We start from the raw sequence: 27,282 nt of genomic DNA, 5'->3' as shown, positions 1-27,282 counted from the left end.
CGCCCGCCGCTGCCAGCATGTGGGGCGCCCCGGACGAGAGCTCGGTGCGGGTGGCTGTCAGGTGAGGACGGGCAGCGAGCTGCGGGCGCGGGCAGTGGGCTGGAGCCACCTGAGGGGCGCCCCGGCCGTGGTCGGCGGCTGAGGAGGCTGAGGCAGCGGGTTCTCTCCGGCCTGGCGCGCGCGGCCGGTGTTCGCGGGCGGACCCCGTCACCCTCACGCCATCTGCGTTTGCAGGTGACTGGCGGCTGCGCGGCGCCAGGTCCCTGGGGGCGTCCTGACTCCTCGGGGGGAAAAAGCCGTCACCGCCCATCCCCGCCGGGTCCCGCACCTGAGGAACAGTTGCCTGAAATTTGGCCGCTTTGGGCGATCGCCTGTCTGGCCTTGCCTGGAGGAGCTGCCCCTCTGCGGGGCTCTGGGATTCCTTTCATTATTTACGGTGTGTCTGTCATACGTGTACATGCAGCCCGGCCTTGTGAGGCAGGAGACAAAGCGTCAGACTGACAGCGCTTGTGGCCGCAGGGCCCGCCGCGCGCCCACTCGGGTTCCAGACGTCTGTGTAAATGGCACGTCCTATTCAGCATCACAGGGAACGAGATGTGCACAAGTCTGTGGGTAGAGGGGACAGATCTGGTCTCTTAGGTGTTGGAATGGGAATTGCATTTAAGGTAAAACCCACCCCTGATAGGTCTGTAGAAGGAAGAAAACTCTTCAGCCAGACCAAGGGCTAAGTGAGTGACTGGGTGAAACACCTGAGGTTACCAGGGTGGATACAATGTAAGAGTAACATTATACGTGTCTGGCTGTGAGTTGTGAAATACTAGATACATCAAAATTGTATTTTGGTCAATGACAGATACACGAGTATTCAATGTCATTTAGACTGTTTTGATACATATCAAGGAGGACGGCTGTGACAGTTGCCCATGGAAAACTGCAACATCATCACACTGTTTGAAAAATTAATGAAGCATTCATGGTAGAGTAAGTGTGTGCCTTTTACAGCTCTGATAGTCTACTGTTCATTCACTTCCCCTTTTTTACACTTTAATGATTATAAAAAATAATCTGTCCTCCAAGAAATTCGAAATTATTAAAAATCTTGCACTCTTGTGGTATTTCTGGAAAATTATTTTAAAAATTCTACCGTGTGAGCATTTCTATAGTTATTATTTTAGTGACACATTTGGTTAGGCATAGAAATGGCAGTTTTATAGTCTTTGGATCTTTAATCAACTTAAAGAATAAAATGAATTTGAAAGTTTTTTTTTTTTTTATTCCCTTATTTTACAGAGGAGGAAATTACCACCATGGAGGTGACAGTTTTACAACTGTTTAGAATCACCTGTTAAAAAGCTTTTGAAGTTTTAATTTGGCCTTTTTGGTTATTCTGGGACTACTTAAATCCAGCTGTTAGATTAGTTTGTTTCTCCTATTCAGTGCTACTACTTTTCTTTTGGCCTTTTAATATGTATTGATGACTGCACCAGGGCAGAGGAAGGGGAAGGAAAAAGACAGGAAATCCAATAAGAGGCAGTTTTGTCAGCAGATCTAATCAAGGTAAGTGAAGAAGGAGCTTAAAATATATATATATTTTTGTCTTTTTTTGTGACCGGTAAGGGGATCGCAACCCTTGGCTTGTTGTCACCCGCACCACGCTCAGCCAGTGAGCGCACAGGCCATCCCTATATAGGATCTGAACCCGCGGTGGGAGTGCTACTGCGCTCCCAAGCGCCGCACTCTCCCCAGTGCGCCACGGGGCTGGCCCTAAAATATTAATAAAACAGAAAATTTGGCTGTGGGAAAAACAATTTTTAGAGATGTGAGATTTTTATGTGTGAATTCTGTAAAATATTTTAAGGCAGTTTATTGACCATTTCTATTAAATCCTATGTTGCTTCCAATGGAGGTAAGCAGAATCATGGAAGACCCTAAAGTGACGTTGATTGAAAAATAACTTATATCCAGTTTTGGTATGCAGGTTAGCACTTTTTAGGTGAATAAACGTGAGGATGATTTTTGGAGAAAGGCTTTATAAAAGTTTTAATAGAACTTAGTAAGCATTATTGGGAAGATCCAATTTGGTGAAATAGGGGATTTTTTTCATTAAATGAATTTGTTCTCTGAACAGAGCTACTCTCTAAACTTACTTTATATAGGATAAAAATAGTTTATGTTTATATAGCACTTTAGTATTTAAAAAGTGATTGGACATATATTATTCATTTATAGCAAATATTTATTGCACATATATCCCCATCTCTGTTATCATAATTTCCAAGCTAAAGATAGTAAAAATTGTTGGACACATACCATCTGCCAAGGTCAGTGCTGTGTGTTAAAATGATTTATGTCATGTAAAATCTCATTTATTCCTCATATCGATCTGTGACTTATCATTATAGCCATTTTACAGATGAGGCACAGAGAGATTAAGTAAACTGCCCAAAGTTAAACTGGCAAGTGGCAGAACCAGGGTTCCAACACAAATAGCTTCATGCTACAGCCCAAGTTCGTAACCATTAACTCTACATAGGTGAGAGGCAAGAACATGGTTTGCAAAGTTTTACTTAGCTTAAGGTCAGTTGCCTCTTCCTGGTTCTGTACTGAGTCAATTCAAATGCTTGATTTTGACAGGTTACTCATACCTCTACATTGCTAGAAAAGATAGAGCTTAGAAAAAGAAGACCTGAACTTAAATCAACTAAAATATTTCCTCAGATTCTTTAATTTTTCCAGTGTCCTCTGATCCTACCCTCCAGTATGTGGGAGGCTTTATCTGTAGGATAAATAAATCAACACGAAATTTTGTGTCTATACACAAAATCAACAGAGGCACTTGACCTGCTTTTCCCCTTTGATGAATAATGTAGTCAAGGTAATAGAGAGTTGACTCTACTTGTGTAAATGCACAAAGCATCCTGGAGGTGTTTGCGTTTTATTAGTAGAGGCTTATCGGTATGTTAAAGCTGATGATTGTATTACGGGTTTCTCAAAATAAGTTCATAGGTCATATAAGGCTTTGGGAAAAAAATGTTGAACAGAAAGTCTCTCATTTAGGAAGAACATTTTTTTATTAAGTTTCCAAATATGCCTTTTGGCACAGTATTTTTGAGGGGTTCTTCAGGGTATCTTTCATTGATGGAGATATGGATTCAGATGGCAGCCCTGCTGTCCAACCCAATGTGGCTATTGAATACTTGAATTATGATTAATGCTACTCAGCAAATAAGTTTTTAGTTCTGTTTAATTTTAATTAGTTAAAATTAAAATTTAAAACATTGTTCTTGATCTAGTTACTGGAAACTTTTAAGTATGCTTCGAAAAACTTGGTTATGTAAATCTACTTTTTTAACTGTAAAGTTTATGAAATCTAAATATAGTACTGATAAAGTATTTCTAATGAAAATTTAGCATTGAAAATTGACATGTTCTATAAGTATAACATATACACTGGATTTCAAAGACTTAGTCTGAAAAAATGAATGTAAATATCTCAATAATCTTTGTATTGATTATATGTTAAAATGATAATATTTTGATTACGCTGAGTTAAATTAAATATTAAAATTAATTTCATCTATTTATTTTTCCTTTTTTAAAATGTGTCTACTAGAAAATTTAAAAGTACATATATCGCTCGTTCACATTATATGTCTAGTGGATAGTGTTGCTCTATAATTTAAAAAATGTGAAGGATTAAGTGACTGTTTTTAGAGTGGATAGAAACATAAATACATGTATGCACACACGCCCACACACATACATATACATATAAGTTGCAATTTAATAGCAGCATAGGGATACCTCAAGGTGCATAGGGGTACCTCGAGGTACATAGGGGTAGAGAGGTATTGATTATTGACTCAAATATGGTTAGCTGATTTTCTAGAAAATGTGGTAAGATGAATGGATGGCTTAGATGGATTTCATCAACAAAAGTGAACAATAAAGTATAGTGTATATTTTGTTCTTATTTTCCGAGTATGCTGAATTGAACTATTCAGTTAACTCAGAATGATAAAATCTATTGAACATTTTGAATTCTCAATCTAAGACATTATGACACGAGGTGTCCTTTTCTCTTCCCTATTTGTGAATGCTGATACAACAAATTTGAAAGTTTTTCCTTTTCAAGAATTTTAGCTTGCAAAATATGTCAAGAGCTTGATGAGAATGGAGATACAGAAAGAACCATTGTGTTCGTGTCACTGTCTGTATGTGGTAACTACAATTTCTTTGCTTGGCTTTGGCAAGAACTGTACATATCCTTGATGGTGAGTTTGGATTAGTGTGTAATGTGGTCTAATTTATGTTTCAGTTTGCTGTCTTGTCACCTTGCTAAAGCACTTGTTTGTGGATTGCTCAGCAGGCTTAAAGGCTGGTTGGACAGTCAGAAGCTGTGTTTTAGGTCTGTTACTAGCACTGATTTGTACTGTGACCTCCTTGCACTTTTCTTTTTTCCTATGCTGAGGTGGCAACCTAAAGGTTGTAAGAGTTAAAAGAACTTTGCATATGCAGTGTGTTAAATATGGTTTTTGTTGTTGTGGTGGGTCAAACTATTGGCACTAATGATGCCTCTATATTGACAGGAAAGAACTATTTTAACATTTCGTAGTTGGCTTTTCCAATAATATATCTACTTTGGGTACTGTTGTTACTGAAGAGGAAACGCTTAGGCTGCTATGATCTCTTTGTCTCATTCTGGTTATAATACAAATGAGCAGTATTTTGTTTAATCTACATTAAAATCCTATGAGGTAGCCTGTACAGGTATTTATTAGCCCTACTTTACAGAGGAGAAAATGAATCTCAAAGACACTAAGCAACCTGTTCGAGGTTTCTCAGCCACCAAGTATGGGAATTGGAACTCAGACTCAGGTTTCTGGTATCTATTTGTGTGTTCTTAAACATTTCCAAATATTTCAAAGCATTTCACTTACTAATTTTGATGTAATAATGATCTTTCAAGCTGAAACATTAAATATATATGTGAGGTAAATTATTTGAATCAATTTAATGTTTAGAAAATGTAGGGGTACATAAGCAGGACATCTGGGAAACATTTATTTTATGGAAATAGATGGTATTCTGGTGTTTGGTCATTTGTTTATTCCTTCCTTCCTTCATGCAACAAATATTTTTAAGTGCCTATTATGTGCCAGACACTTTCCTACAACAACACACATGACACACACGATCCCTGCTTTCATGGAGCTTAAACCTAGCTCTATGATGCTCTTTAAATACACAAAATATGTTGGAACTAACACAAAATAGAATCAATGGCATAGCTAGAGATGAAAGAAATTGCTGTAGTTGAGTTATTTCTCTTTTATTTTTTATTTTTTAAAAAATTTTTAAAAAAATGACCGGTAAGGGGATCTTAACCCTTGACTTGGTGTTGTCAGCACCATGCTCTCTGAAGTGAGCTAACTGGCCATCCCTATATAGGGATCCATACCCTTGGCCCTGGTGTTATCAGCACCACACTCTTCCAAGTGAGCCATGGTCTGGCCCTTCTCTTTTATTTTTTTAATAGCATGTTTTAGTTCATACATTCCTCAAGAACAAAGATTTTTTTTAAAAAAGTGTTCCCTGCTTCCAAACATATCTCATAGAAAAACTAAATTCCAAAGCCTATGTGTTAGGACGGTATTATTTATAACATGTCCTACTTGATCTAACATACATGCTTTACTGGTATGTCTTTGTATTTGGATCAGGAAGTAATGGAAATGAAAGAGGAAACTAAAGAGCTAGCAGATGATCTGAGTTGAAAGTCAAATAAATTATTTTATTTACAAAATTTGAGTTGATACTTTTTTTTTTCAAGAATGGTTTATTCAGTTTTTAAAGTGTGGTTGACATGTTTGTTATTTGGAACTGTATGGAAGTTCAGATTTCATATCTAATTATTACTCCCCCTTGAATTCTTGCCATCTTACCTGCTAATTGGTTGACATTTTGATGCATAATTATGGAGTAGTGAATGATGCACTAGAAATTCCAGTTTAGTGAAGCCATGAAAGCAGAAATTATCTTGGCAGTTAATACCAAAATCTGCTCAATCTTCCAATTTGCATCAATTTCTCCTCAAAGAAGTTGACTTGGAATATTTATTAGTATGGATATTTTCCCCCAAGTCATGTTACAACTCACCGGTGAGACTCTGACTTATAAATGGGTGTTTTCTGTAAAAATCAGACATGACCTGACATAATCTGAGTTTCAGATTAGGAAAGAAAACATATCAATAAAAATGCATGCTAGGTAATAAACAGTATTTTTACAGTGTATGTCATTAGAATAATTTTATTCAAAGTAAAAAAATTTGTTTGTTACTGTCAATGCTTCTCTCTGGAAAGGGGCTTTGTGAATTCTGTCTTTCAACTTGGTTTCCCAGTGGATTAACTATTTAATCTTCTCAGAGTGTTAAAATAGTTTTCCTGTGGCTCAGGCTTTATTCGAAGCAAATGACAGCCAAGCCAAAGGGACAATTTTCATTACACCCCACAATTATTATGAGATCTTTCTGAATGTTTAAGAATTATATTTGAGGTTCTTTTGACCTTTGTTTTTTTAAATTATTAAAAATTTATATATTAAGCATAATTTTTAGTAACCCAATAATTATTGATGAAATAGATTTTAAAGCTGAAGGGGACCTTGAAAGGACTAGCTTGCCAAGGCCCTTTCTTTGAAATAGTTGATGAAATGGAGGCCCAGTGAAGCGTAAGGAATTGCTTGGGGTCATACAACTAGTATTCTGTTGATTAGTGCTATGGATTTTCTAGGATTCAGGTTTTGCTAGCAGACATCCCAGAAATAGAATACCTTTATATTTTTTTTAAAAACTACAGTTTTAATCCATAAAGCACTTGTTATAAAAGTTTAATTTGACATGTAGATGAGTCCCCCTGATCACAGTGCCCATTGTTTTGGCTTCATGAATGCCTCAATTCTAGGAATTAGACCAGTGATTCTTTTTTTTTTTTTAAAGATGACCGGTAAGGGGATCTTAACCCTTGACTTGGTGTTGTCAGCACCACGCTCACCCAGTGAGCAACCGGCCATCCCTATATGGGATCCGAACCCGTGGCCTTGGTGTTATCAGCACTGCACTCTCCTGAGTGAGCCACAGGCCGGCCCTAGACCAGTGATTCTAACAAGGACCTCTCAGAGGTAATGAGATAAGGATCCCAGAGGTAGAAACCAAAGTGCAAAATTTGAGTTTTCTAATATGTTAAAATATGAGAAAATGCCAGAACTGGGTTATAAAAATAATGTAGATGGTTTTCAACATTTATATGCTTTACATTAATGCTTTAACAACAACCACAGAAATACAATTTGTATATAATCTAATATGGAAATGATTTAAAACATGTAAGTATAAGGGTTTTTAGTGAATTCTAGACCTGGGACCTGTGGCTTCTCCCCCACCTCCAACCTTGGTTCTTTAAGCTTTTTTTTTTGACTCAAACAGATTTAAGGATTACTGCACATTCAGGTAATAACAGCCCCACTACAGAGAAGGTTGGCTGGAGGGTGGGGTAGGGTGAGGCCTATTTATTGGGATCTGAAATGGAAGATGGAGGTAGAAATATGAGTGGTCTAGAAAGACCCCCCCCCTTTTGAGTATTACTTCACTAGGTAGGTGGTTCTGAAGCTTTTAAATATTGTTTCAGCCCTTCCCATCCTCATTTCTGAAGGAAATAAAGAATATAACACATTTCGATTGTAATGGAGGCTTGTCATCCAAAAAGTATCCTAAATTCCACTATTTTGCAAAGCTTTTCTAGACTTCTCCCACATAGAGAAATCTCCACTTTTGGGGACCATAGACCTTCCTTATATTGTTCTTTCTCTCCCTCTGGAACTCCAATGGGAGAGACATATATATGATAGGCTTTCACTATCTGGCATGAAATATTCCCAAAACGCAAAGAATATTTAATGCCTTTTTTAATACAAGGGTACTAACATATTGACAGCATTATTACAATAGAACATTTGAAGAATGTTGGGGTTACAGACTTGAAACAAGTAGATATCTAAATATCCACACTGCAATGAAGGTCATTCAGAATTTAATCTTAGGTAACTGGGATTTACTTGGTTGACTGCTTCTTCAGTAAAAGGAAAGAGCAAAGAAAAATGTTCTAACTAGGTTGTGGAGAGGTGGGGATCATGGACTAAAAAATCAAGGACAGCTCAAGGTTTATTCCCCACTCTTCAGATCTCTTACTGTGCAGTGAGATTTTAGTTTGTGAAATTTGATTTGACATTATTCTCATCTTTGGAGAGCTGTGTCTGTCACTTAGGCTTGACCTTATTATAGATCTCTGAATATGATGAAGGAATTATATTTTTTCAGAGTAGACATTCACATTCTTTGACCCAGCTACAAAGTCAGTCAGGAGTTCTAAATAAAGACTTACTTCAGCAAGCAGGTACAAGAGACCTTGTAGAGAGTCAAGCTGTAGATAATTATTATGATGTGATATGTTGATCACATGGTGTACTAATGAGGCATAGGACATCTCTAACCTCAGTTGTATTCTTTCTTATCTTGTTTACTTTTTTTTGGATCAAAATTCATTTATTACATGATTATTGAATATCCACTTGGTACTGGAATCTCATAAGATGGAGGCATTAAAGCGATTGAATCAAGGTGATAGAATGAATGTAGGATGATTAGAAAATTATTTTGGTCTGGACATTTTTACCCATGATAAACTTGATCTTGGCTGATATTTCTCCACCTACCCCCGTGATTTTAGGAAAGGATCAAGAGACAACCATGTGAAAAGCATTTAGAAAATGGTTTTTACACAAATGTAGGTGGTAAAATTATTTGACATGAATTTGATATGACCAATCATGGGCATGTTGGTTATATTTCAAATTCTAGCAATTAGGTTAGTCATTCTTTGATGTGTAACCCATAACTTGAATTTACAAAGTGCTTTGAAGGTGTTTATATCTGTTCTTTTGCTTTTTGAGCATCTATTACTTATACCACTATGGATGATATAACTATGTATATAAATACTTCCCAAAACCTGACCCTTCCTAATCTCCCAGTTTTCGTGTTGATTTCAATATGTAAATTACATGCCATCCTGTTCTACCCTGCCAAATTCCTCTTTTTATAGTTTAGTAGAATCCACCATTTTAATTCTTTGTTTCAATTGGCATGGTTTTTAGTGTTTTGTAAACTTACTACCATATACTTTGTGAAATTAACAATAGTTTTGAGTTCTACTTTCCACTAGTTGCTTAACCTAATGTAAGAGGATGGTGGCTAAACTGGATAATAAAATTTTGAATTTTCCTTCTGAATTGGTGCACAGCAGATTTTTTTTTTTTGTCTTTTTCCGTGTCCGGCAACGGATCGCAACCCTCAGTGTTGCCCCCGTACCGGACCGGGGACCGGCAACGGGATCGCAACCCTCGGTGCTGCTCCCGCGCCTCGCCCAGCCAGTGAGCAGGAACCGGCCTGCATGTGGGATCCGAACCCTCAGGCGGGAGCGCCGCCGCACTTCCCAAGCGGCACACCTATCCAGTGCGCCACCGGGCCGGCCCTGCACAGCAGATTTTTGAAACTATTGCTAATACTTTTTTGTTTCCTCTCATCAACCTTGGTAACAAGCCACTAAACTAGGCTATGGATTAAAAAGCACTGTAAGGGGTAAACTGAGTAAAAGAAGTAATAATGATACATAACTTTTACAATAAATTTACTTTTTTTTAATAAATTTTTTTCTGGGATATGGAGCTGTTGGGGCAATGTACCTGTAATACTCATTGATAGAACTATGTGGAGACTTAGCTGAAGGCATTTTAAGAGAAGAATGATACTTAGATGCAGGAAATAGATCTTGCAAGCCTAGTCTGATTATGTCAAAATCAAATCAGCTTTTAATTTCATAAGGAAGTTATTTTTATTTAATTTTAAAAAATTACCTGAAATAATGTAATCACATTGGAAAAAGGATCAGGGGAAAGATGAGAAAGTTAATCATAGTTCACCAAACTAATATAATTACTGTTGGCATTTTGGTATACTTCAGTCTGTTTTTATGTGTACCTACATTTTAAAAAAAAATTATTGTAATCAGCATGTAGTTACCCTTTTGTAACCTGATAGTTACTTTAGAGTATAGCATAAGGATTTTTCCATGTCTTTAATATTAAGGAAGGGCATTTTGAGTAGCATGCTAAATATTATACGTCACTGCTTTATTTAAATAATTCAGTAAAATATGCACAAGGGTACTTCAAAAAGTTCATGGAAACATTCATATTATCTTTCAATTGTATTTTTCCATGAACTTTTAAAAGTATCCCCATATTAAATTCAGTATATCAAGCAGTAATTTAATTGGCAAGTCTTTATTATTTAATAAGGACATTGATTTTATTTTTCAGAGTTGTGCTGTCTCCTGTAATTCTTGGTAATGATTTCATTTCCACTGATGAGCACTGACTCTGCAAATGGCTATTTCCTGGAACTGAAGAGTGGGTGGTAGTGCTGCTCACCCAGAATGTATAAGTGTTATGATAGTGAGGATGCTTTTCAGAAAAAGATGTATTGATATTTAATTTTAACTTTTCACCTATATCAATATCAAGATATAATGTATTGGGATAATATAGACATTTGCCCATACCACTATTCTAAGCCACTGATGGTAGACAAAAACAGGTTTCTTGAGAATTAGTGCATTTCTAAAGCATTTTATTTTGTTTTCACCTCAGTTCAACACAAAGCACTTTTGTTTGAGTAGCCTGTTGGTCACTTATTCTGTATCTGTCCTGCTGTAAAATGAGGTTGTCAACTGCTGATTAAACATGAGATTTCAGATTTCATTCCTGGGTATTTGGCCTGCCATTTATGGTTCCTTAATACAAATGTGACATCTGTGACATTTTCAGGTGTTAATTTAGGCAATACAATATGATACTTTTGAATTTTAGTTTGCCACCTTGCCCTTGTATTGGCAACAAATTCCATCTGTCCTTGGATATCACATAAATAGATATATTCTTATCTTTTTTGTTACAGTAGCATAATTGGACCTTCTGTTACCTTTGTAGCAGATTCAGTTCTCGTCTTTGAGTATAGGGTTTCTTCACTTGGCTTTGGCTCTTCATTTTGTATTAACTTGATATAACTTGTCATAATTTTTCATTTATCTTGTGTGTGTGTTCTGTGACTGCAGCTCTCAACATAGAGTAACTCAAGGACTTTCGATGATTTTGTACTTTTAACTTTGAGCATGTTTCGACATCAGTTTTGTGGTCTCATTTTATATCTTTCAGTGTTACGATCCTACCTCATTCTATAAGGAGATGATGTGTTATTGGGTCCTCTGGGTAATTGTGACCTGTAAGTCCAGTTGATTTCAGTGTGATGCTAGTAAGAACAACATCATGAGTCTGATCCTTGGATGGACCTGTCAGCTTTGTTCTTTTTAGTGTAACCTTTATAATTTGAACAAATGCTGCTGTACAGAAGCAGGGACTGGATATAAGTGAGAATGCATAAGTACAAATCTGTTGTTAACACTGGTAAAAAAATCTGCAGCCATGTTCCAGATTTTTCATCTTTTTCGTTAGGTCATTATGAATGAAAATATTATATTCAATGTCTATAGGAGCTCAATGAATATTACTATATTCAAAGTCTACATGGGCTGAATAAGTGAAAATAATACCCATGTCAAATATTTGTTGTGAGAATTAAATGAGATAATGTATATATGTACTATTGGCACTTAGTAAATGTTTTACAAATGGTAGTTGCTACTGTCATTTTTGTTATTGTCATTTTTTCTATAACAAAAGTGAAAACTTGTTAAGGTACCCATTTTTTTTAGATTCCATAATTGTCTACTCCTGGTAAGGAGATCACGAGGGTAGAGTTTTAAAAAATAACAGTGTCTTGGGTAGCCCCCTTGCCCTTTCCCCAGGGTGGGGGTGGGGGGCAGAATTTGAGTTAACTGATTTTGAGCAAGACTGGGTGTTAGCATTTAAAAAAAAAAAATGACCTAAGTGACTTCATGAACAGCAGTATTGAGAACCAATGCCTAAGTCAGAGTCTTCTAAAATGTATTACATTGTGTCCCTGTCTTCCTTAACCTCTTTTAGATGGAGTCCTTGATGCCTGAAATGGAGAGACTCAGTCTCTCTGAATTTCTGGGTCAGTCCTAAATAAAGCCACAAGTAAATCAGAGCACTGATTTTTGCCCCACCAGCCCATTAGTCTGAAATTTGCTTTGCTGCACTAAACTTATTATTGATTATGCCTGTTGTTTTAGGGTCATAGCCTTCCCTTTAACCTCCCATTCTATTTGTCCAAACTTGGCTTCTGTCTGGTTTCTTGATTCATATCCCTTTCCTATAGCTTGAATCCAAGCACACTTGATTAAGTGAGATTATTGAATTCCTCCTTAATGTGGAGAGGGAAACTTGTCTTCTTTTTTTCCAACTGGGGTTTCCTCAACTCATGTGGTCCACTCAGAACTGGAAGCTGCCACCGGATTGATTCTTCTTGTATATGTGCATTGGCACTGATCTAGCCTAGGTCACCTCTGGACCTCAGTTCACTTCCATGTCATCCAGCCCTCTGGCCAGGCTAGTTGTCCAGTTTTCTCCTTTATCCTGTGTCAGCCTGGATGCCCCAGTATGTTTTGAGACTAAAATCACCTAAGATCAAGAAGCTGTGATTTTGGTATGAGATTGACATGAAACACGTACACACACTCACGCACAAATACCAAAACATAAAATCCACCAAGGAGTTGAATGAATCTGGCCAATATGGTATAAAATATATTAATGTTTATAAACAAGGGTAAATTGATGTTTATTTCTTAATATCAGTTGATGAGAAAAGTCTAAAGTTGTAAGAAAAAAGATATATGGGTTTGTCAAGAAACTTTGATGTTTTTTTTTTTTTTCCTTTTTGTCTTTTTTTCGTGTCCGGCAACGGATCGCAACCCTCATTGTTGCGCCTGTACCGGACCGGGACCGGCAACGGGATCGCAACCCTCGGTGTCGCGCCCGCACCTCGCTCAGCCAGTGAGCGGGAACCGGTCTGTATGTGGGATCCGAACCCTTGGCGGGAGCGCCACTGCGCTCCCAAGCGGCGCACTGTAGCAGTGCGCCACCGGGCCGGCCCAAAACTTTGATGTTTTAATCCTCATCTATGGCTCTCTTGATTGTCATTTTGAAATGTAAAATTTTGGTCACTCCTGAACTGTGCCTACCTTTGTATCAATATGAAAATGGTCCTGTTGACTTCTGCTGTGTCCATACAATATATGTACAGTGATGGAGTTTGGCTGTGTTGTCCCCTCCAAAACTCATGTGGAAATTTGATCACCAATGTGGCAGTGTTGGAAACTGATTGAGTCATGGGGGCGGATCCCTCGTGAATGGATTAATGCTCTCCCTGGGCGAGGGGGGAGTAATGAGTGACTTCTCACTCTATTAGTTCCAGCGAGAGCTTGTTGTTGATTGGACCCTGGCACCTCCTCTCTGTCTCTCTCTTGCTTCCTCTGGGCATGTGATCTGCTCATACCCACCGGCAGCCTGCCACTTTCCACCATGAGTAGAAGCAGCCTGAGGCCCGTGCCAGATGCAGCTCTTCCAGAATCGTAACCAAATAAACCTCTTTTCTTTATAAATTACACAGTCTCAGGTAGTTCTGTTATAGCAACACAAAATGGACTAAAACACACAGTGACAGCTTGACATTTTACTTTTGATGAAGCAGCCCATAGACTGTGCAGGGCTAGGCCAGGCCAATGGTACACATTCTGCAGTTGCTGAGTATGGGACAGGCACGTCTAGGTGAGTCAGTCATTGCTTTTCTCATACCAGCATCACTGACAATGGGATAGGATGGGGAATAAGATGAATGTGTGAAGGGATTAAAGGGATATTCTTGAAATCAAGTAATCATCCTGGCTTTTTAATTCTATGCTCCTGGCAGCTAGAGTAAAAGCAGCAAGGCTCTGAGACAACAATGCTGTATCATTGCAATGTCTACCAAGAAGCTGCTAAGAGTTAGTTGATCTCTTGTCTCTCTTTTCTAGTTTCATGATTGCTATTATTTTTTTCTCTTTTCCTCATACCCATCTCTTCTTTAATTTTCTTTTCTTTTGCAGTATCGCTATTGAAAACAGCATTTGAGTCACAAAGATTTGAGTTCAAAATTTCAAGACAGTCTCTTAACCTTTATGAGCCTTAGTTTTCGCATATATAATATGGAGTTAATACCTATCTTATAGGGTTGTTAAGTTTTTATAAGAATGTTGTAAATGCCTTGCATTTAGAGATGTTAGATTCTTTCCCCTTTTTCTTCTTCCTCCTCCTCTATCTCTTTTTTTCCCCTCTCACTCTCCATCTTTCTATTTCTAGCTCTAACTCTCTATTTTTTCTCTTTTAGGTAATGTCTAGTCACTGACCATATTTTTTATCTAATGACCTCAAGGTAGGGATAATTTATTTGGTGAGCTCACTTTCATTGAGGTCTCTTCATGTACATAGTGAAGATAATAAAAGTTCGAACATCATAGGATTGTTATAAATACACACTCAGAATTTATAACACACTCAGAATAATGCCTGGCACACAGTAATCCTCAATAAATGTTAATTGGGATTAACTTGCAAAAATCTTTCTTTAACAGAGATTCATTCAAGTCTTCACTTGGGCCCCCTTTTTACAAGTTATTATGCTATCTCTAATGATGAAGAAAAGGGATGATAATAGTGCATTTGTATTAGATAATACATGACATTGATATCACCTGCTGAAGTTATCAGCATTGTATTTATGTGATAGAATGGATGTCCTGGTTGGTCTTTACTGAATATGTTGAGTCAAGATTGAGATGATTCTACTCTCTGGACCATTTTGAATAAGATGTTTTCTTAATCTTTGTTCTCTGTTGGTATGTATACTAATGGGATTACATTCTTTTCCTGTTTATCTTTAAGGACATGGGGATACTTATTGATTTCTAACCTGCTTACCTCTCAAGGTGAGCTGACTGGTGTGTTAATCCTTAAACCTTTTAAATGTATTGCTTAGTATATCATTAACCTGCACACACGTGTACTTATACTGACAAGCTTTTTACAGAGACCCCACAAGTGATCAGACAGACACACACATATACAAACATACTTTATGTATAAAGTATAAGAGAACATCTCATTATTTCCATGTGGCATGCCTAATTTGAAGCAATTTTTAAAGATTGACTGAGGCGACAGAGTTCCTTTGTTAACTTAAAAGAAATTTGATTAATTTTGCCATTCCTCTTTGTACTTATGAGACAAGTCATTTTACATACTTTTGATTTTAATTACCATGGTTAAATGAAAAAAAATCAATAAACATGTATTTGTGACTCAATACTTAGGACCTTACTCAATAATTCGATCTTCATTGTTTATTCAATATTAGCTGTTGAAACTTTTGACTAGGTGACTAGTTTTGTTTGCATTGAAAAGCAAATTTCTAAGTGATAAGGTATAACCAAATGAAGTCTGAAACTTTAATGATCCTGAAAACAAACTTCAATTTTCGAGACAAACCTCTTTAGGAAAACTGGATTGAACAAATACCTCTGTGTCCTTCACAAATTGGTTTACTGTGAGATGAAATATTGTGATGACAGATGAACCTAAAATATATACGGTAAAAAGTAAGTGGACTGTTGAAGATGACTAAGAGACCTGTATTTGCTGTTTTTGACAAGCAGAACAATCATCTGAATACAAGCTATTAAAATAATGAACACAATAGTAGAAATAATATAACTAAAGATGAATATCCTTCAAAATCATTAGTTAAATTCTCTGCCCTCATTATGCAGAACAGACATTAACATATTTGAGTTGTTTCCTATATATTCTGGTGAGAACCATGTTCTCTATTTACCGGGGGGAAAAAAAGATGGACTAATAGGAGTTTCTGTTTCCAAAAGCAGTCATCTTTGTGCTTTTTTTGGATTGTTAAATGTGTTTATTTGTACATTATTTACCTTTTACAATTGAATCTTTTAAAATGAACTTTGGTGATGAAAGTAATGCTATTGGACTCTGAGTTCTAATCCCTTCTGCTCCACTGATTCACTTTGAGGTGGCAGTGATGTAAAAGTAACCCTGTGGAAAACATAACATTACACCTTTATATGACTCAGGTCCTTCTATGTGTAAAGCGGATAATACTTCTTTTGAGTACATAACAGGCTCTTTGTAAAGCATAGCTAGTAAAAATGTAAAAAGCTATTGCTCCAAGCTCATTGTAAGCACAGCAGAAGTTACTTAAGTAAGTATATTCTGATACTTAAATAAATGAATTTGTAAGGATAATAATTAGCTCCCATCCCTGACCATTCCAATTTAATTCAGCTCTGATCAGTTCAATGTATTTCAATTTAGTTCAACTCAATTCATTAGTTATTGAGCCCCACTAAGATGAGGTGCATTCAACACACATTGCTAGGGAAGTGCAAGATGAGTCAGATAGGAATTGTGCACTTGAAAAGCTCAGTCCAATTAGGAGAGTCTTGCATGTCCATACAAGATCTGATGGTTCTCCCATGAAACATGCCAAAAATGAAGTATGAACACATTATGTACAAGCTATTGGAGTAGTCTGCTGCTACAGACTACTCACATTTAAAGCATTTTAATCACATTAGCCACTTCGTAAGAGAAAAATGACTCCTTATTTTCCAGTATAGTAATGTAAATGCTTCTTCATAATTTAAATCTCATGCATCTAATCTATGCAGTCTCCTAATCTTTAAAATAGCCCCATTGGTTTATTTGCTTTCTCTTCTCTGTACTTATTGTAATGCCTTCCTAAGTTCCTTGCTCATTTCATTTTTTAAGATCTCTCTCCATGAATTTCATCCTATTTTCATCTGGTATATTAATTGCAAGGATTTATTGACAACTGCTCATCTGCACATTCAAGGACATGAGTGCATACATATGAGGGTACTTCAAAAAATTCGTGGAAAAATAGAGTTAAAAGATAATATGAATCTTTCCATAAACTTTTTGAAGTACCCTTGTACATATGTGCCCACATGTGCATACTCACAACATATCCACGTATCCTTTCCCCACACAATTAGTTAATAATACTTTTTCAGAGTGGCCAGCTTGGATCTGAGTGAGACAGGACCTCTGTGGAAATTTTCTAAAATATTCCATTTCTGATAATATTTTGAATACAATTTAAAATTCCTTTGCTATCTGTATATCTTTTCTTTATATATCTATTTCATCAATCCCAGTGTCCTGTGGGCACCAGGTTATGGTTTTTCTCAGCAGACTGATGATCTGTTTTATTGTTCAAAGACCCAAAGACCCAAGGCATATTGAACATTTAATACTGGTGGAATTTTGGTAGACTTCTCATCTACAGACTTCTAGATGTCCTTGATAGCTCCATTTTTTTTTTTAGTATTCATTTTTTAGTAACTTTTGTTAGATGTACCTTTCAGAGTAGCCAACTCATGTTATAGGAAGTGGCAGAAACATGATTTTGTAAGAGGAAAGTGGGCTTTGACATTAGGAGACTTGTTTGAACCCAACTCCTTTCCTAGTTGTTAACTTTGGGTGAATTATTTAATCTGCCTGAGCCTCACTTTCCTCATCCTTAAAAAGATATTGATAATATATACCTCGTAGAATTATTCCCTCCTCAGGGTATCTTTCTTGACTAATTCTACCATATTCTCAACACTACAGCCCCTCAACATATGTAAGTATAATTTTTATGATATGATAGTAGGCTTATTTATAGATTGCTTTATAAAAAGCTGTCCTTAGTGTCTTGGATTTTTTGTGTGTTTTTTTTCCTCAAATGGATTGTGACTTACTCAAGAACAAGCATGGGCTCTTTTATTTATTTTTTGTCCCTCTTTGTCAAGTGCTTAATATATCAGCAGGCATGTCAGCTTTGGTCTTCAACATCAGAGGAGAAAAATATAGTATACTTCTGGTTATGCTTATGAAGACTATTATTATTATTAATTCTTTTTTTTAAGAAAATGTAATTTTATTAATATTACTTTTTACATTCTAGGATGTTGTTGCAGAGCAGTTGGGAGGGAGAGGGAGAGGGGAAAGGGGAAGGAAATGAATGGAAGAAGGAAGAAGGGGGAGGGGCAGGATCGAGGCCTGTGGCACCCCCCTCATTCCCACAGGGGAGATCAAGGGGTTTCCAGTGGTGGCTTGGTCATTGCTGGACTGGGTACAGATGTCAGGGGGTGTGGCAAAAGCCCTTGCCCCCCTCCATCCCAGCTTGGGAATCCAGGGCCCTTCTTGCTGTGGCTTGGTGGTCATTGCTGGGCTGGTTGCATGTGTTGGGGGGTGTGGTGGAGGCTCAAGACCCCACCACCACCCTGGCTTGGGAGGCCCAGGGTGCTTCCTGCTGTGGCTTGATGGACTGGCTGCAGGTGTCTGGGGGGTGTGACTGAGGCTCTCGGTCCCCCACCGCCCTGGCTCAGGAGGCCTGAGGCGCTTCCTGTGGCAGCTTGGTGGTGGCTGCTGGGCTGGCTGCAGGTGTCGAGGGCTACCCCGCTGCCCGGCTCAGGAGAGCCTGGGGTGCTTCCTGTGGTGGCTTGGTGGTCATCGCTGGGCTGGCTGCACATGTTGGTGGGGTGTGGCTGAGGCCCTCAGTCCTCCACTGCCCCAGTTCATGAGAGCCCAGGGCGCATCCTGCAGTGACTTAATGGTCATCACTGGGCTTGCTGTTTATGTCGGGGGGTTTGTGGCCAAGGCCCGAGGGCACCCACTTCCCCAGCTGGGGAGCCGAGGGTGCTTCCTGTGGCAGCTCAATGGTCGCTGCTGGGCTGTCTGTATGTGTCGGGGGTGTGTGGCTGAGGCCCTCGTCCCCCACCTTTGGGATTGGTCGTGGGTGTCAGGGGGCATTGCTGAGGCTTTCTGGCTTGGTAGCCCAGGGGTCTTCCAGTCCTTCTAGGTGTTATAGGTATTCTTTGGTGAAATGAGACCTTTACTAGTTAACATGAAACTTTGTCTCTGGATGCAGGTACTTTGTTTTTTCTTTCAGTTCTGTGTTGGATTATTTGCTGTTCCCATCATTTAAAATCCATGCTGGAACTAGTTTGCTGTCCTTTGCTTACTTCTAAAATGGGGGAACTTCCTGTGGGGACCAGTACTTGAGCTCTGTGGTTGAGCTAAATTGCTGCTTCGCTGCTGATTCCCTGGGGAAGGCTTTTTGTGTAGCTCAGGTTTTAATGGTTGACTTTAAAGGTACTCTGGCTCTCAAGAGATCCGGTGTACCTGGGTTGTTTAGAAACTCTGGTCTGGGCCTGAGTCTTTTCATCAAACTGCAGCCCATGCAATTCTCTATTCCTGACCAGTCTCCTCTGAGTGGTCCTTCACTGATTGCAGTGCAGATCAACTGTCATTGCTGTGCCCCAGTTTTCTCCAGGTGAGCACGTCTCCCCCACCGCCCATGCTGCAAACACTTCCCATGGGACGGGCCCTGCGCTGGTCCCTTGCGATGGCTCCTTTTTCTCATTTGTTATGGCTCCTTAGTCCTATGTGGGTCCACAGGAGCCCTATTAGTGGTCTTGCTGGCCTGGGGGGCACCATGGCCCTCTTCTCCCCTGCTGCCTCCAAGCAACTTCATGAAAAAGGCACAGCTGTGGCTTTTGCTGGCTCCTGCTCCGTGCGCTCAGCATCTTCAGCCTGGATGTGGCCGGGTACTAAAATGGTCAGAGCGGTTTTTTCTTTCCTTCACCATGGCTTCTCCCAACTTCATGCACTCTGTAGGTCTCTCCTCCTCTTTTCTGGAGCTCTAGCAGCCTCAGCTTGGCTGTCATTGCATTTTTATAATTGTAATTGGTTGATTTGTGGGAGAGAGTGACACTGGGAACCATCTATTCTGCCATTTTGACCTGAAGCCTCCATTGTTATTAATTCTTATGAAGACTTTAGTCAGTCTGTCAAAAAACATTTGGCTGCCATTGATGTGCCAGGGAGGGTGTTCTGGGTGTTGAAATGTGAGCAAGACAAGACTTTCCATCCTCAAGGAGCTAACATTGGGTGATGATAGAGAAAATAAACGTGAAAAAAATTTTCAGATTTGTACTATGGAGAGGATAAAACACTATGCTTGATAGTAGTAATTGGCCTTTGTTGGGAGGAGATATTTGGGTTGAGACCTGATTATTGAGAAGTAAGCCATGAGAAGATCTGAAAGAAGAGAATTACAAGGAAAAACAAGTGCAAATGTCCCAACAAATAAGCTAGCATGTTAGTAGGATGGTGAGAAGAGCAGTATAGCCAGATATAGCAAATAGAAAAGAGGATGGATGTAGATAAGTTCAAAGTTGTAGGCAGAAGCTAGATCATTTAGGGCCTTGTAGCTCAGAGTGGAAATTTTGGACTTAATTTTAGTGGGAAGACTTTAAAGTGCTTCAAGAGGAGATGTGGCATGATCTGATTTACATTTTAGAAAGATAACTCTGGTTGTTATGTACAAGATGTATTATATTGTAAGAATTAAAAATGGAGGTGCGAGACTAGTGAGAAAGCTGTTGTTGTGGTCCAGGGGAGAGATGGAGGTGGCTTGGACTAAAAAATAGCAGTGTAAGTGGTGAAAAGTATATTTGGGAATATAGAACTGTTAGGACTTGCTGATAAACGGTGTGATGAAAAGGGAAGAGTTAAGTAGATTCTTAGGTTTGGGGCTCTGAGGGGAAATTGATTTTTTTTGTAGGGTGGGATCAATAATTCTACTTTGGCTGTGTTGAGATTGTTATTGGACATCCTAAGAAAGATGTCACATCGGCTATTGAATGTATGAGTTTGGATCATAGGGAAGATGTCTAGTTTGAAGACAAACTTTTGAGAGTCAATAGCTTTTAGATGGTTGGAACCATGGGACTGGGTGCATTTTCCCATGAAGAGAGAAAATTAGAGAAGACTTGTGGGAAGAGAATCCTGGGACACTCTAAAATTTAGAAGCCAAGAAGGGAAGATCCAGCCAAGCAGACTAGAGAAGAGCAGTCAGTAGTATGTTGAAGCAGCGAGAGTATGTTGTCCTAGAAGTTGGATTCAAATGTTGCTGAGAAGTCAAATAAGAAGCGAACAAAAATTGACTACTGGCTTTGGTAAGAGTTAAGTTATGGTGACTCATATATGAATTATATTAGTGAAGTGACTGATTTGAGTGGGTTAAGGAGAGAATTCTAAGTGAGGAAGCAGAAACAGTGGAATCGATGATGCATGTAATTTGGTGGATCTGGGAGTACAAAGATGAAGTAATTCTCTTTTGACTTCATTTTTTTAAATTCGTTTACAAAAATGAGAATGGTGTTAAGGAGGTCAAGGAATGCGAGATTATGGTGTTGGATGTATCATGTATGGGGATTTGAAGTTGCCAAGATTGCTAATAGGACTGCTAGGGGTGAAGGGGAGACTGTGGACAGTAAGTGAGATCAGTGGATGAGGCAGTGTGTCAGACACAGCAGTAAAGGGTGTTGAGGGATAGTAAGGTCTGATGACACGTGGTTCAGAGAAGACGAGGATCTTTGGAGGAGGAAAGACAGATTGGAAACTGCACTAGGGAGCAAGAGGAAAATTCACCTCTAGGCCTCAACTTTTATGCGTATGTTGTATGGAAGAAAAAAGTAGCCTTTCTTTTTTTTTTTTTTTTTAATATAAAGATCCGAACCCGGGGCCTTGGTGCTATCAGCACCACACTCTCCCGAGTGAGCCACGGGCCGGCCCCAAAAAGTAGCCTTTCTTGAGAGTGCTTCAGTAAAAGCCATGTCCTCAGGGGATGGGCAGGTGAGGTTTTAGGTTAAGGGTATAGCTGAGTTTTCTGATAAAAAATAGTTCATTTTTATATGCGAGGGTACTTCAAAAAGTTCATGGAAAAAATAGAATTGAAAAATAATACGAATCTTTCCATGAACTTTTGGAAAAATAGAATTGAAATATAATAAGAATCTTTCTATGAACTTTTTGAAGTACCCTTTTTATTTATCAAGCACTTACTATGGCAAGAAGCAACTGTTCTAAATTCTAAACTCATATTAACTCTCATGATTCTTAAAATAATCCTATAGTATTGGTACTACTATTAGCTTCACTTTATGAATGAAGAAATGGAGAAGTTAAGTAGCTTCCCATGGCCACACAGTTGGAAGTGACAGGGCTTGATTTGAATCCTGCCAGTGGCTTAACCACTGTGTACTGCTGCTGTTGAATGATGATTTACAACACACAGTGGAGGCATTTAGGAAGGAAGTGAGAGATAGATAATGGGGCCAAATTAGAGGAAATACAGAGTCGTATTGCATGAACATTTTTAGACCGAAGGATGATCTTGGAAGCTTGGACTTTTGGTGGAGACTTTGGTGGACAGCAGTTTGATGAGCTTTTTCTAAGTTTCAGACCAATGAGCAACTTGAAGATCTTAGATGGGTGGTTTTGCTGGGGGTCTGGAGATGTACTACCTGGAAAAAAGTGGCTAATGAAAATTTTGTGGTAGTCTGTCATACCACTGAGAAATGGTGAAAGGGTAATTGATTTATCTCTCTTTTGGTAGCAGGGGCTTACCATTCTGTTGTCTTGTCTTATTTGACAGTCTTGGGTGAACATAATATTGACTAGTTTATCTTTTGGGCCCTGAAATTCAAGAATTGTAGATCTCATCATATATATTATTAAGACAACTGCTTTTGGCTGCAAAATTTTGAATAATATTAATGACACCAGAGGAAGATGGAAATTGACTTTGATTGTAATATAAAAATTTTCATATTTTTTCATAAGACTACTTGTAAAAATTTTTAGCTATTTTTTCCAATTATAAAAGTATCATTTATTTTAGAAAATTTATAAGAATTTTGCTCCCCAGATATATAAAAAAATGTATTTTTTGCCTGTTATATTATAATACAATCTTATGTAATAAAATCAAAAGCTGAATTCTGTTTTATTTACAGTTTTCCTTCCTGTTTTTTTTCCACTTGACTTTTTTTGAAGAGCATTTCACTAGATCATTAAGTTCTCCTCTCAAATCTGATTTCTGAAGACTGTATAATTGGTTGGTTGAGTGGGCCGAATTTGGTAGGTTTTGGCTAGGAAACTTTGCTTTATGCTTCGATCAGCATTTGTCTGATTTTTCTTTCCAATGTCTTGGGTAGATCTCATTATTTTCAGTTTACTTTTAGCTGTAAGAATGGTCTTATTTTCAGGAATGAGAGTACTGCACAGTCGAAACCAAAAGCATGGAATTCAGCTTTCTTCTCTTTCCATTCAGCTTAGTCCTGACTGAAGACTTAATGACTGAGAGGCTCCCCTTGCTCACCTTATTCCGCCTCAATTAGCTCTTTTATTCCTCTTTTCATGCTCACTCTGCTGCTTCTGGATCTTTAAACAGGAGGTAGGGATGCATTTAAGGAAGAAAAGCCAAATTTCTTTTTACTTAGTGCTCTTTGCAGTTCTTTTGCTTTCACTAGCTGGCCATTATGCCCTTGGGTCCTTTGGAGAGCCTCCTGAGGGCAGCCTCCTCATTACATCTGATGAGGGTTTCACTCCCTGCCTGAACTCTTGGGAATTCACTGGCTCCTGTTTCCTCCTTCTCTTCTTACATACCCATAGGGTCTTACAATAGATGTCCATTTGCCCCTGTAGTCAGTCGGTCGATGTTCCTTGGCAAAATTTCAATGAAATGGCTTATTTTGGGGTTACTCTCATTTTTGTACTCTGGGGCAATAAGACATATCACTGTGACTTGTCAAAGAGCAAGTGTAGCTTGCTTGCTCATTAACTGCACTCTCACAGTTAATGAGCAATTGTTGACTTCCTATCTTCAGACTTTTCCAGGTGAGAAGCCAATATCATATTTCTAAGGACTGTAGACTCCGAAGGACACACATCTTATTTTTCCAAGAACTCTCTCACCCATCCTGTCTCGGTGGACACTCTGAGATGGGCCTGTCCTCTGTGAAATGGACATTCTGAGATGGGACACTCTTGAGTTCTGCAAAAGTGAGATGCCAGGATCCTCTTCCTTCAGGTCTTCAATCTCTGTAAAGAAAACCTTGGGCCACTCCCACTTGCTTGATAGGAGAGAGACATTTTATTTCCTTATACTTTGGAAAGGAGAAGAGAAAACAGTGTTCTGTATATCTTTGAATCCTTCAGAATGTCCCCACCTTGAATCTTTATTTAGCCTTATCTTATATAGCCTGAAGATGAGTGATAAGGGCTGATGGTTGAAGGTCTAGTTAGGCCATCTCTTGGTAAATCCTGTGAGGATGTGTCAAACAACTTTCCTTGAGGCTTTTAGTTGAGATTATGAGACAATAAGAAAAGTTCCTTTCTTATCTTGTTATAACTGCTAGTATTTTAATGATATGAGTTAATAGTTCAAGTGATTCCATAGTAAACATTGCCGGTCAATATGTTTCCTTCACATAGGAGCCCCAATCAGCCCTCAAGGGAGTGGCAAAAAAGGAACTGTTTATAGTACAGGAATGGGAGTTAGAAGACCTGAGGCTCAGCCCTGCTTCTGCTAGTAACTAGATAAGTTACTTTAGGCAAACTACATGTTTTCTCTTGGCCTCATCCTTAAATTGAGAGAGTTAGGCTAAAGCATATCCTCCAAGATTCCTCTGGCTCTAAAGTTTATGAATATGTTTCCGAGGCATTTCTATGTTACAACTACACCCTCTTAGAACTCGTTGACAGATTGCTCACGTAAGTGGAGCTTTTAGAATAGAGCCAGTACTATATCATACTACTCCATGTCATGCCATTTCATTTCATTCATTCATTTTTTCATCATTAATTCATTCACTTAACAAATACTACTCTATTTACTTGTATGAATCCATCCATTGCACTAAATTCACATACAAGGAAGGTACTGTGCCTTTTCCTTCTTTAAAGAGAAACAAAAACCCCACAGTTTGAGAAACTGTAGCTGAGCAAATAGAAAATAAAATAACAAATGTAGATTCTAAGTATAGTTCCTGGTACATAGTAGTAGATTAACAAATGTTAATTCTCCATTGAAACAAAGGACAATTAAAACAGTTGAACATGTCCTGGAGGCTGCACTAATTGTGTCATATTAATGCTAAATATTTGGAGATTGTGGGTTTTCTTGGTACATTATTATTATAGTGCAATATTAATATAACACAATCATGTATCATCATCATTTGTCATAGACATTTAGCACCTTGCTGTTGTTGCAAAACCAGACCTTTCTTTAACTCATTAATGGCTAATTCTCACTGATATTACTATAGATGCTTTAGTATTCACCACTCATTGAAGAACATTATTAATTAAATGGCTTCAGTTCATAATTTCTTTTGCTTCTGTAGTTTTCCAATACTGCCGGGACACCCTGAAGTTTATGTGTACAGATGAGGTATCATAATTAGATATTAGGATCAACAGACAAAGAACTCTTAGAAACCTCAAGGAAGCACTATACTGTTTCCATATGTCAGTTATCCAAGTAAGAGAAGAGGCTTTTGCATTCTTGGAAGAGATTGAACAACAAAATGTACTATGTTTTTCATCACTCAACATGTCACTTCATGTATGTGGGTCATTCTTACTGAATTACTAACTGGGCAGGTCTCAAAACTGTTAGTAATCATCTCTGTCCAGATATAGATTAGACCTTACAAAACCAGTGTTTTCTGTATGCTAATCTGTCTATAGCTACCCTTTGCTTACTTAAATGACAATTGGACATTACTCAGAAGAGGGACCAAATTGGATTTCCACCAGTAAAATTAAGGTGGTAGAGCTTGTCATTACACATTCATGGTATAGACGTGTTGTTACTGTTTTCTATATCTACTCCACATTTTTCCATTCCCTTTGCCACCACCCTAGTTCAGGTTTTAAATTATTTAATTCCTGAATGATTATGATAGTGCCGTAATGATGTGGACCCTAGGTATGGTTTGTCCATTCTAACAAGTAAACCTTCCTTCCAAGATGATCTAACCATGAAATCAAGAGTTATTAGGATTGTTTTGTTGGCTGTAGCCTTTCTAGAACTTAACAGGCAACAAGATGAAGGAAGCAATACCTTTTGCTTGTCCACTACCTTTGCAAATTAATACAAAGAAGCCTCACTGATTATAAAGTAGCCAGCTAATACATTTTCATTCCTTGTCTATTTCATAATATAGTATAAATAGAGAAAAATTTAGTTAAATCTAAAAACTACAATTGCCAATATCTTTGATGTTAGAAAATATAATCAAGACTGAACAAAACTATGCACTTGAGAGAATTGTCTTCACGATTTTGTTATTATTACATGTTATATTCATACTTAATATTTTTCAAGGTTCTTTTCCCCCACAATTTAGTACTGTAATATTTTTTTATCACTCCCTTAACACTGTATCTTATACTTATGTTTTAAAAATTTCTCTCTTTTTCATGTACACCTAGTTGTTGCCAAATCCTGCTGTTTCTTTCTCATTAATGCCTTATATATTGCTCTTTTCTTCCTCCCCCACCTCTAGCTTTCACTCTAGTTCTGGTCTCTACTATTTAATAACTGAATTATTGCTCTGGTCTGTTAACTAATGGTACTAATAACTGACATTTATTTATATGGCTCCTTGCAGATTAACATTGACATTTATATGGCTCCTTGCAGTGAATCCTCATGCTTTCTTATTTGAGTCTTCTAATCACCTTATTGTTATTCCTATTTTAAAGATGACAAAGCATAGATTCTGAGAGCATCAGAGAATAATAATTAAAAGAGCAAGGACTAGAAGCAGGTCTTCTGACTTCCAATCACATATTCTTTCTTTTATGCCTTTCTGCCTTGTCTTACATCCTTTCCGATTTTCTATTTCATTGCTATCAAATTATTCCTTCGTAAAGCATCACTTGGAGCACATCTCTACTGCTCTGTTTGTCTTCTTGCCCCTATATATTTTTACCCTTTGAAATTAGGCCACCTAACACTTGCAGATTTATCATTGCCCAATCTCTAGGACAGAGCCTGTTCTTAAACACAGGGCCATCCTGAGCTCCAGTGGCTCATGAGGTCAGCATTGTCTTGTCTTTTTTATTTTTTCATCTCTAGTACTTAATATAGTCATAAACCTTTTTTGCTGAATGAATTAAACCTTTGTTATTGGCTCTTCAATAGCTCGATCCCAGGAACTGAACTTTTGGCCCTGCCTTGTATCACTATTCCAA

The 27,282-nt window shown here is 38.1% G+C and overlaps 1 protein-coding gene across 11 annotated transcripts in view; it reads left to right on the top strand.

Moving 5' to 3' along the window:
• Positions 1–6: 6 nt before the first annotated feature.
• KIF21A (kinesin family member 21A) overlaps positions 7–27,282 on the top strand; it is a 141,369-nt gene continuing 114,093 nt past the window's right edge. For all 11 annotated transcript variants that reach the window (XM_008570167.1, XM_008570171.1, XM_008570166.1 and 8 more), the window contains exon 1: positions 7–61. In XM_008570167.1, the coding sequence (XP_008568389.1) occupies positions 18–61 (44 nt within the window). In that variant the 5' untranslated portion in view covers positions 7–17. The remainder of the gene's footprint in view (positions 62–27,282) is intronic.

The sequence above is a fragment of the Galeopterus variegatus genome, unplaced genomic scaffold (genome assembly GCF_000696425.1).
Source record: "Galeopterus variegatus unplaced genomic scaffold, G_variegatus-3.0.2 Scaffold577, whole genome shotgun sequence".
NCBI lineage: Eukaryota > Metazoa > Chordata > Mammalia > Dermoptera > Cynocephalidae > Galeopterus > Galeopterus variegatus.
The sequence above is the reverse complement of the archived record's forward strand: the minus strand, read 5'-3'. Positions and strand labels throughout refer to the sequence as shown.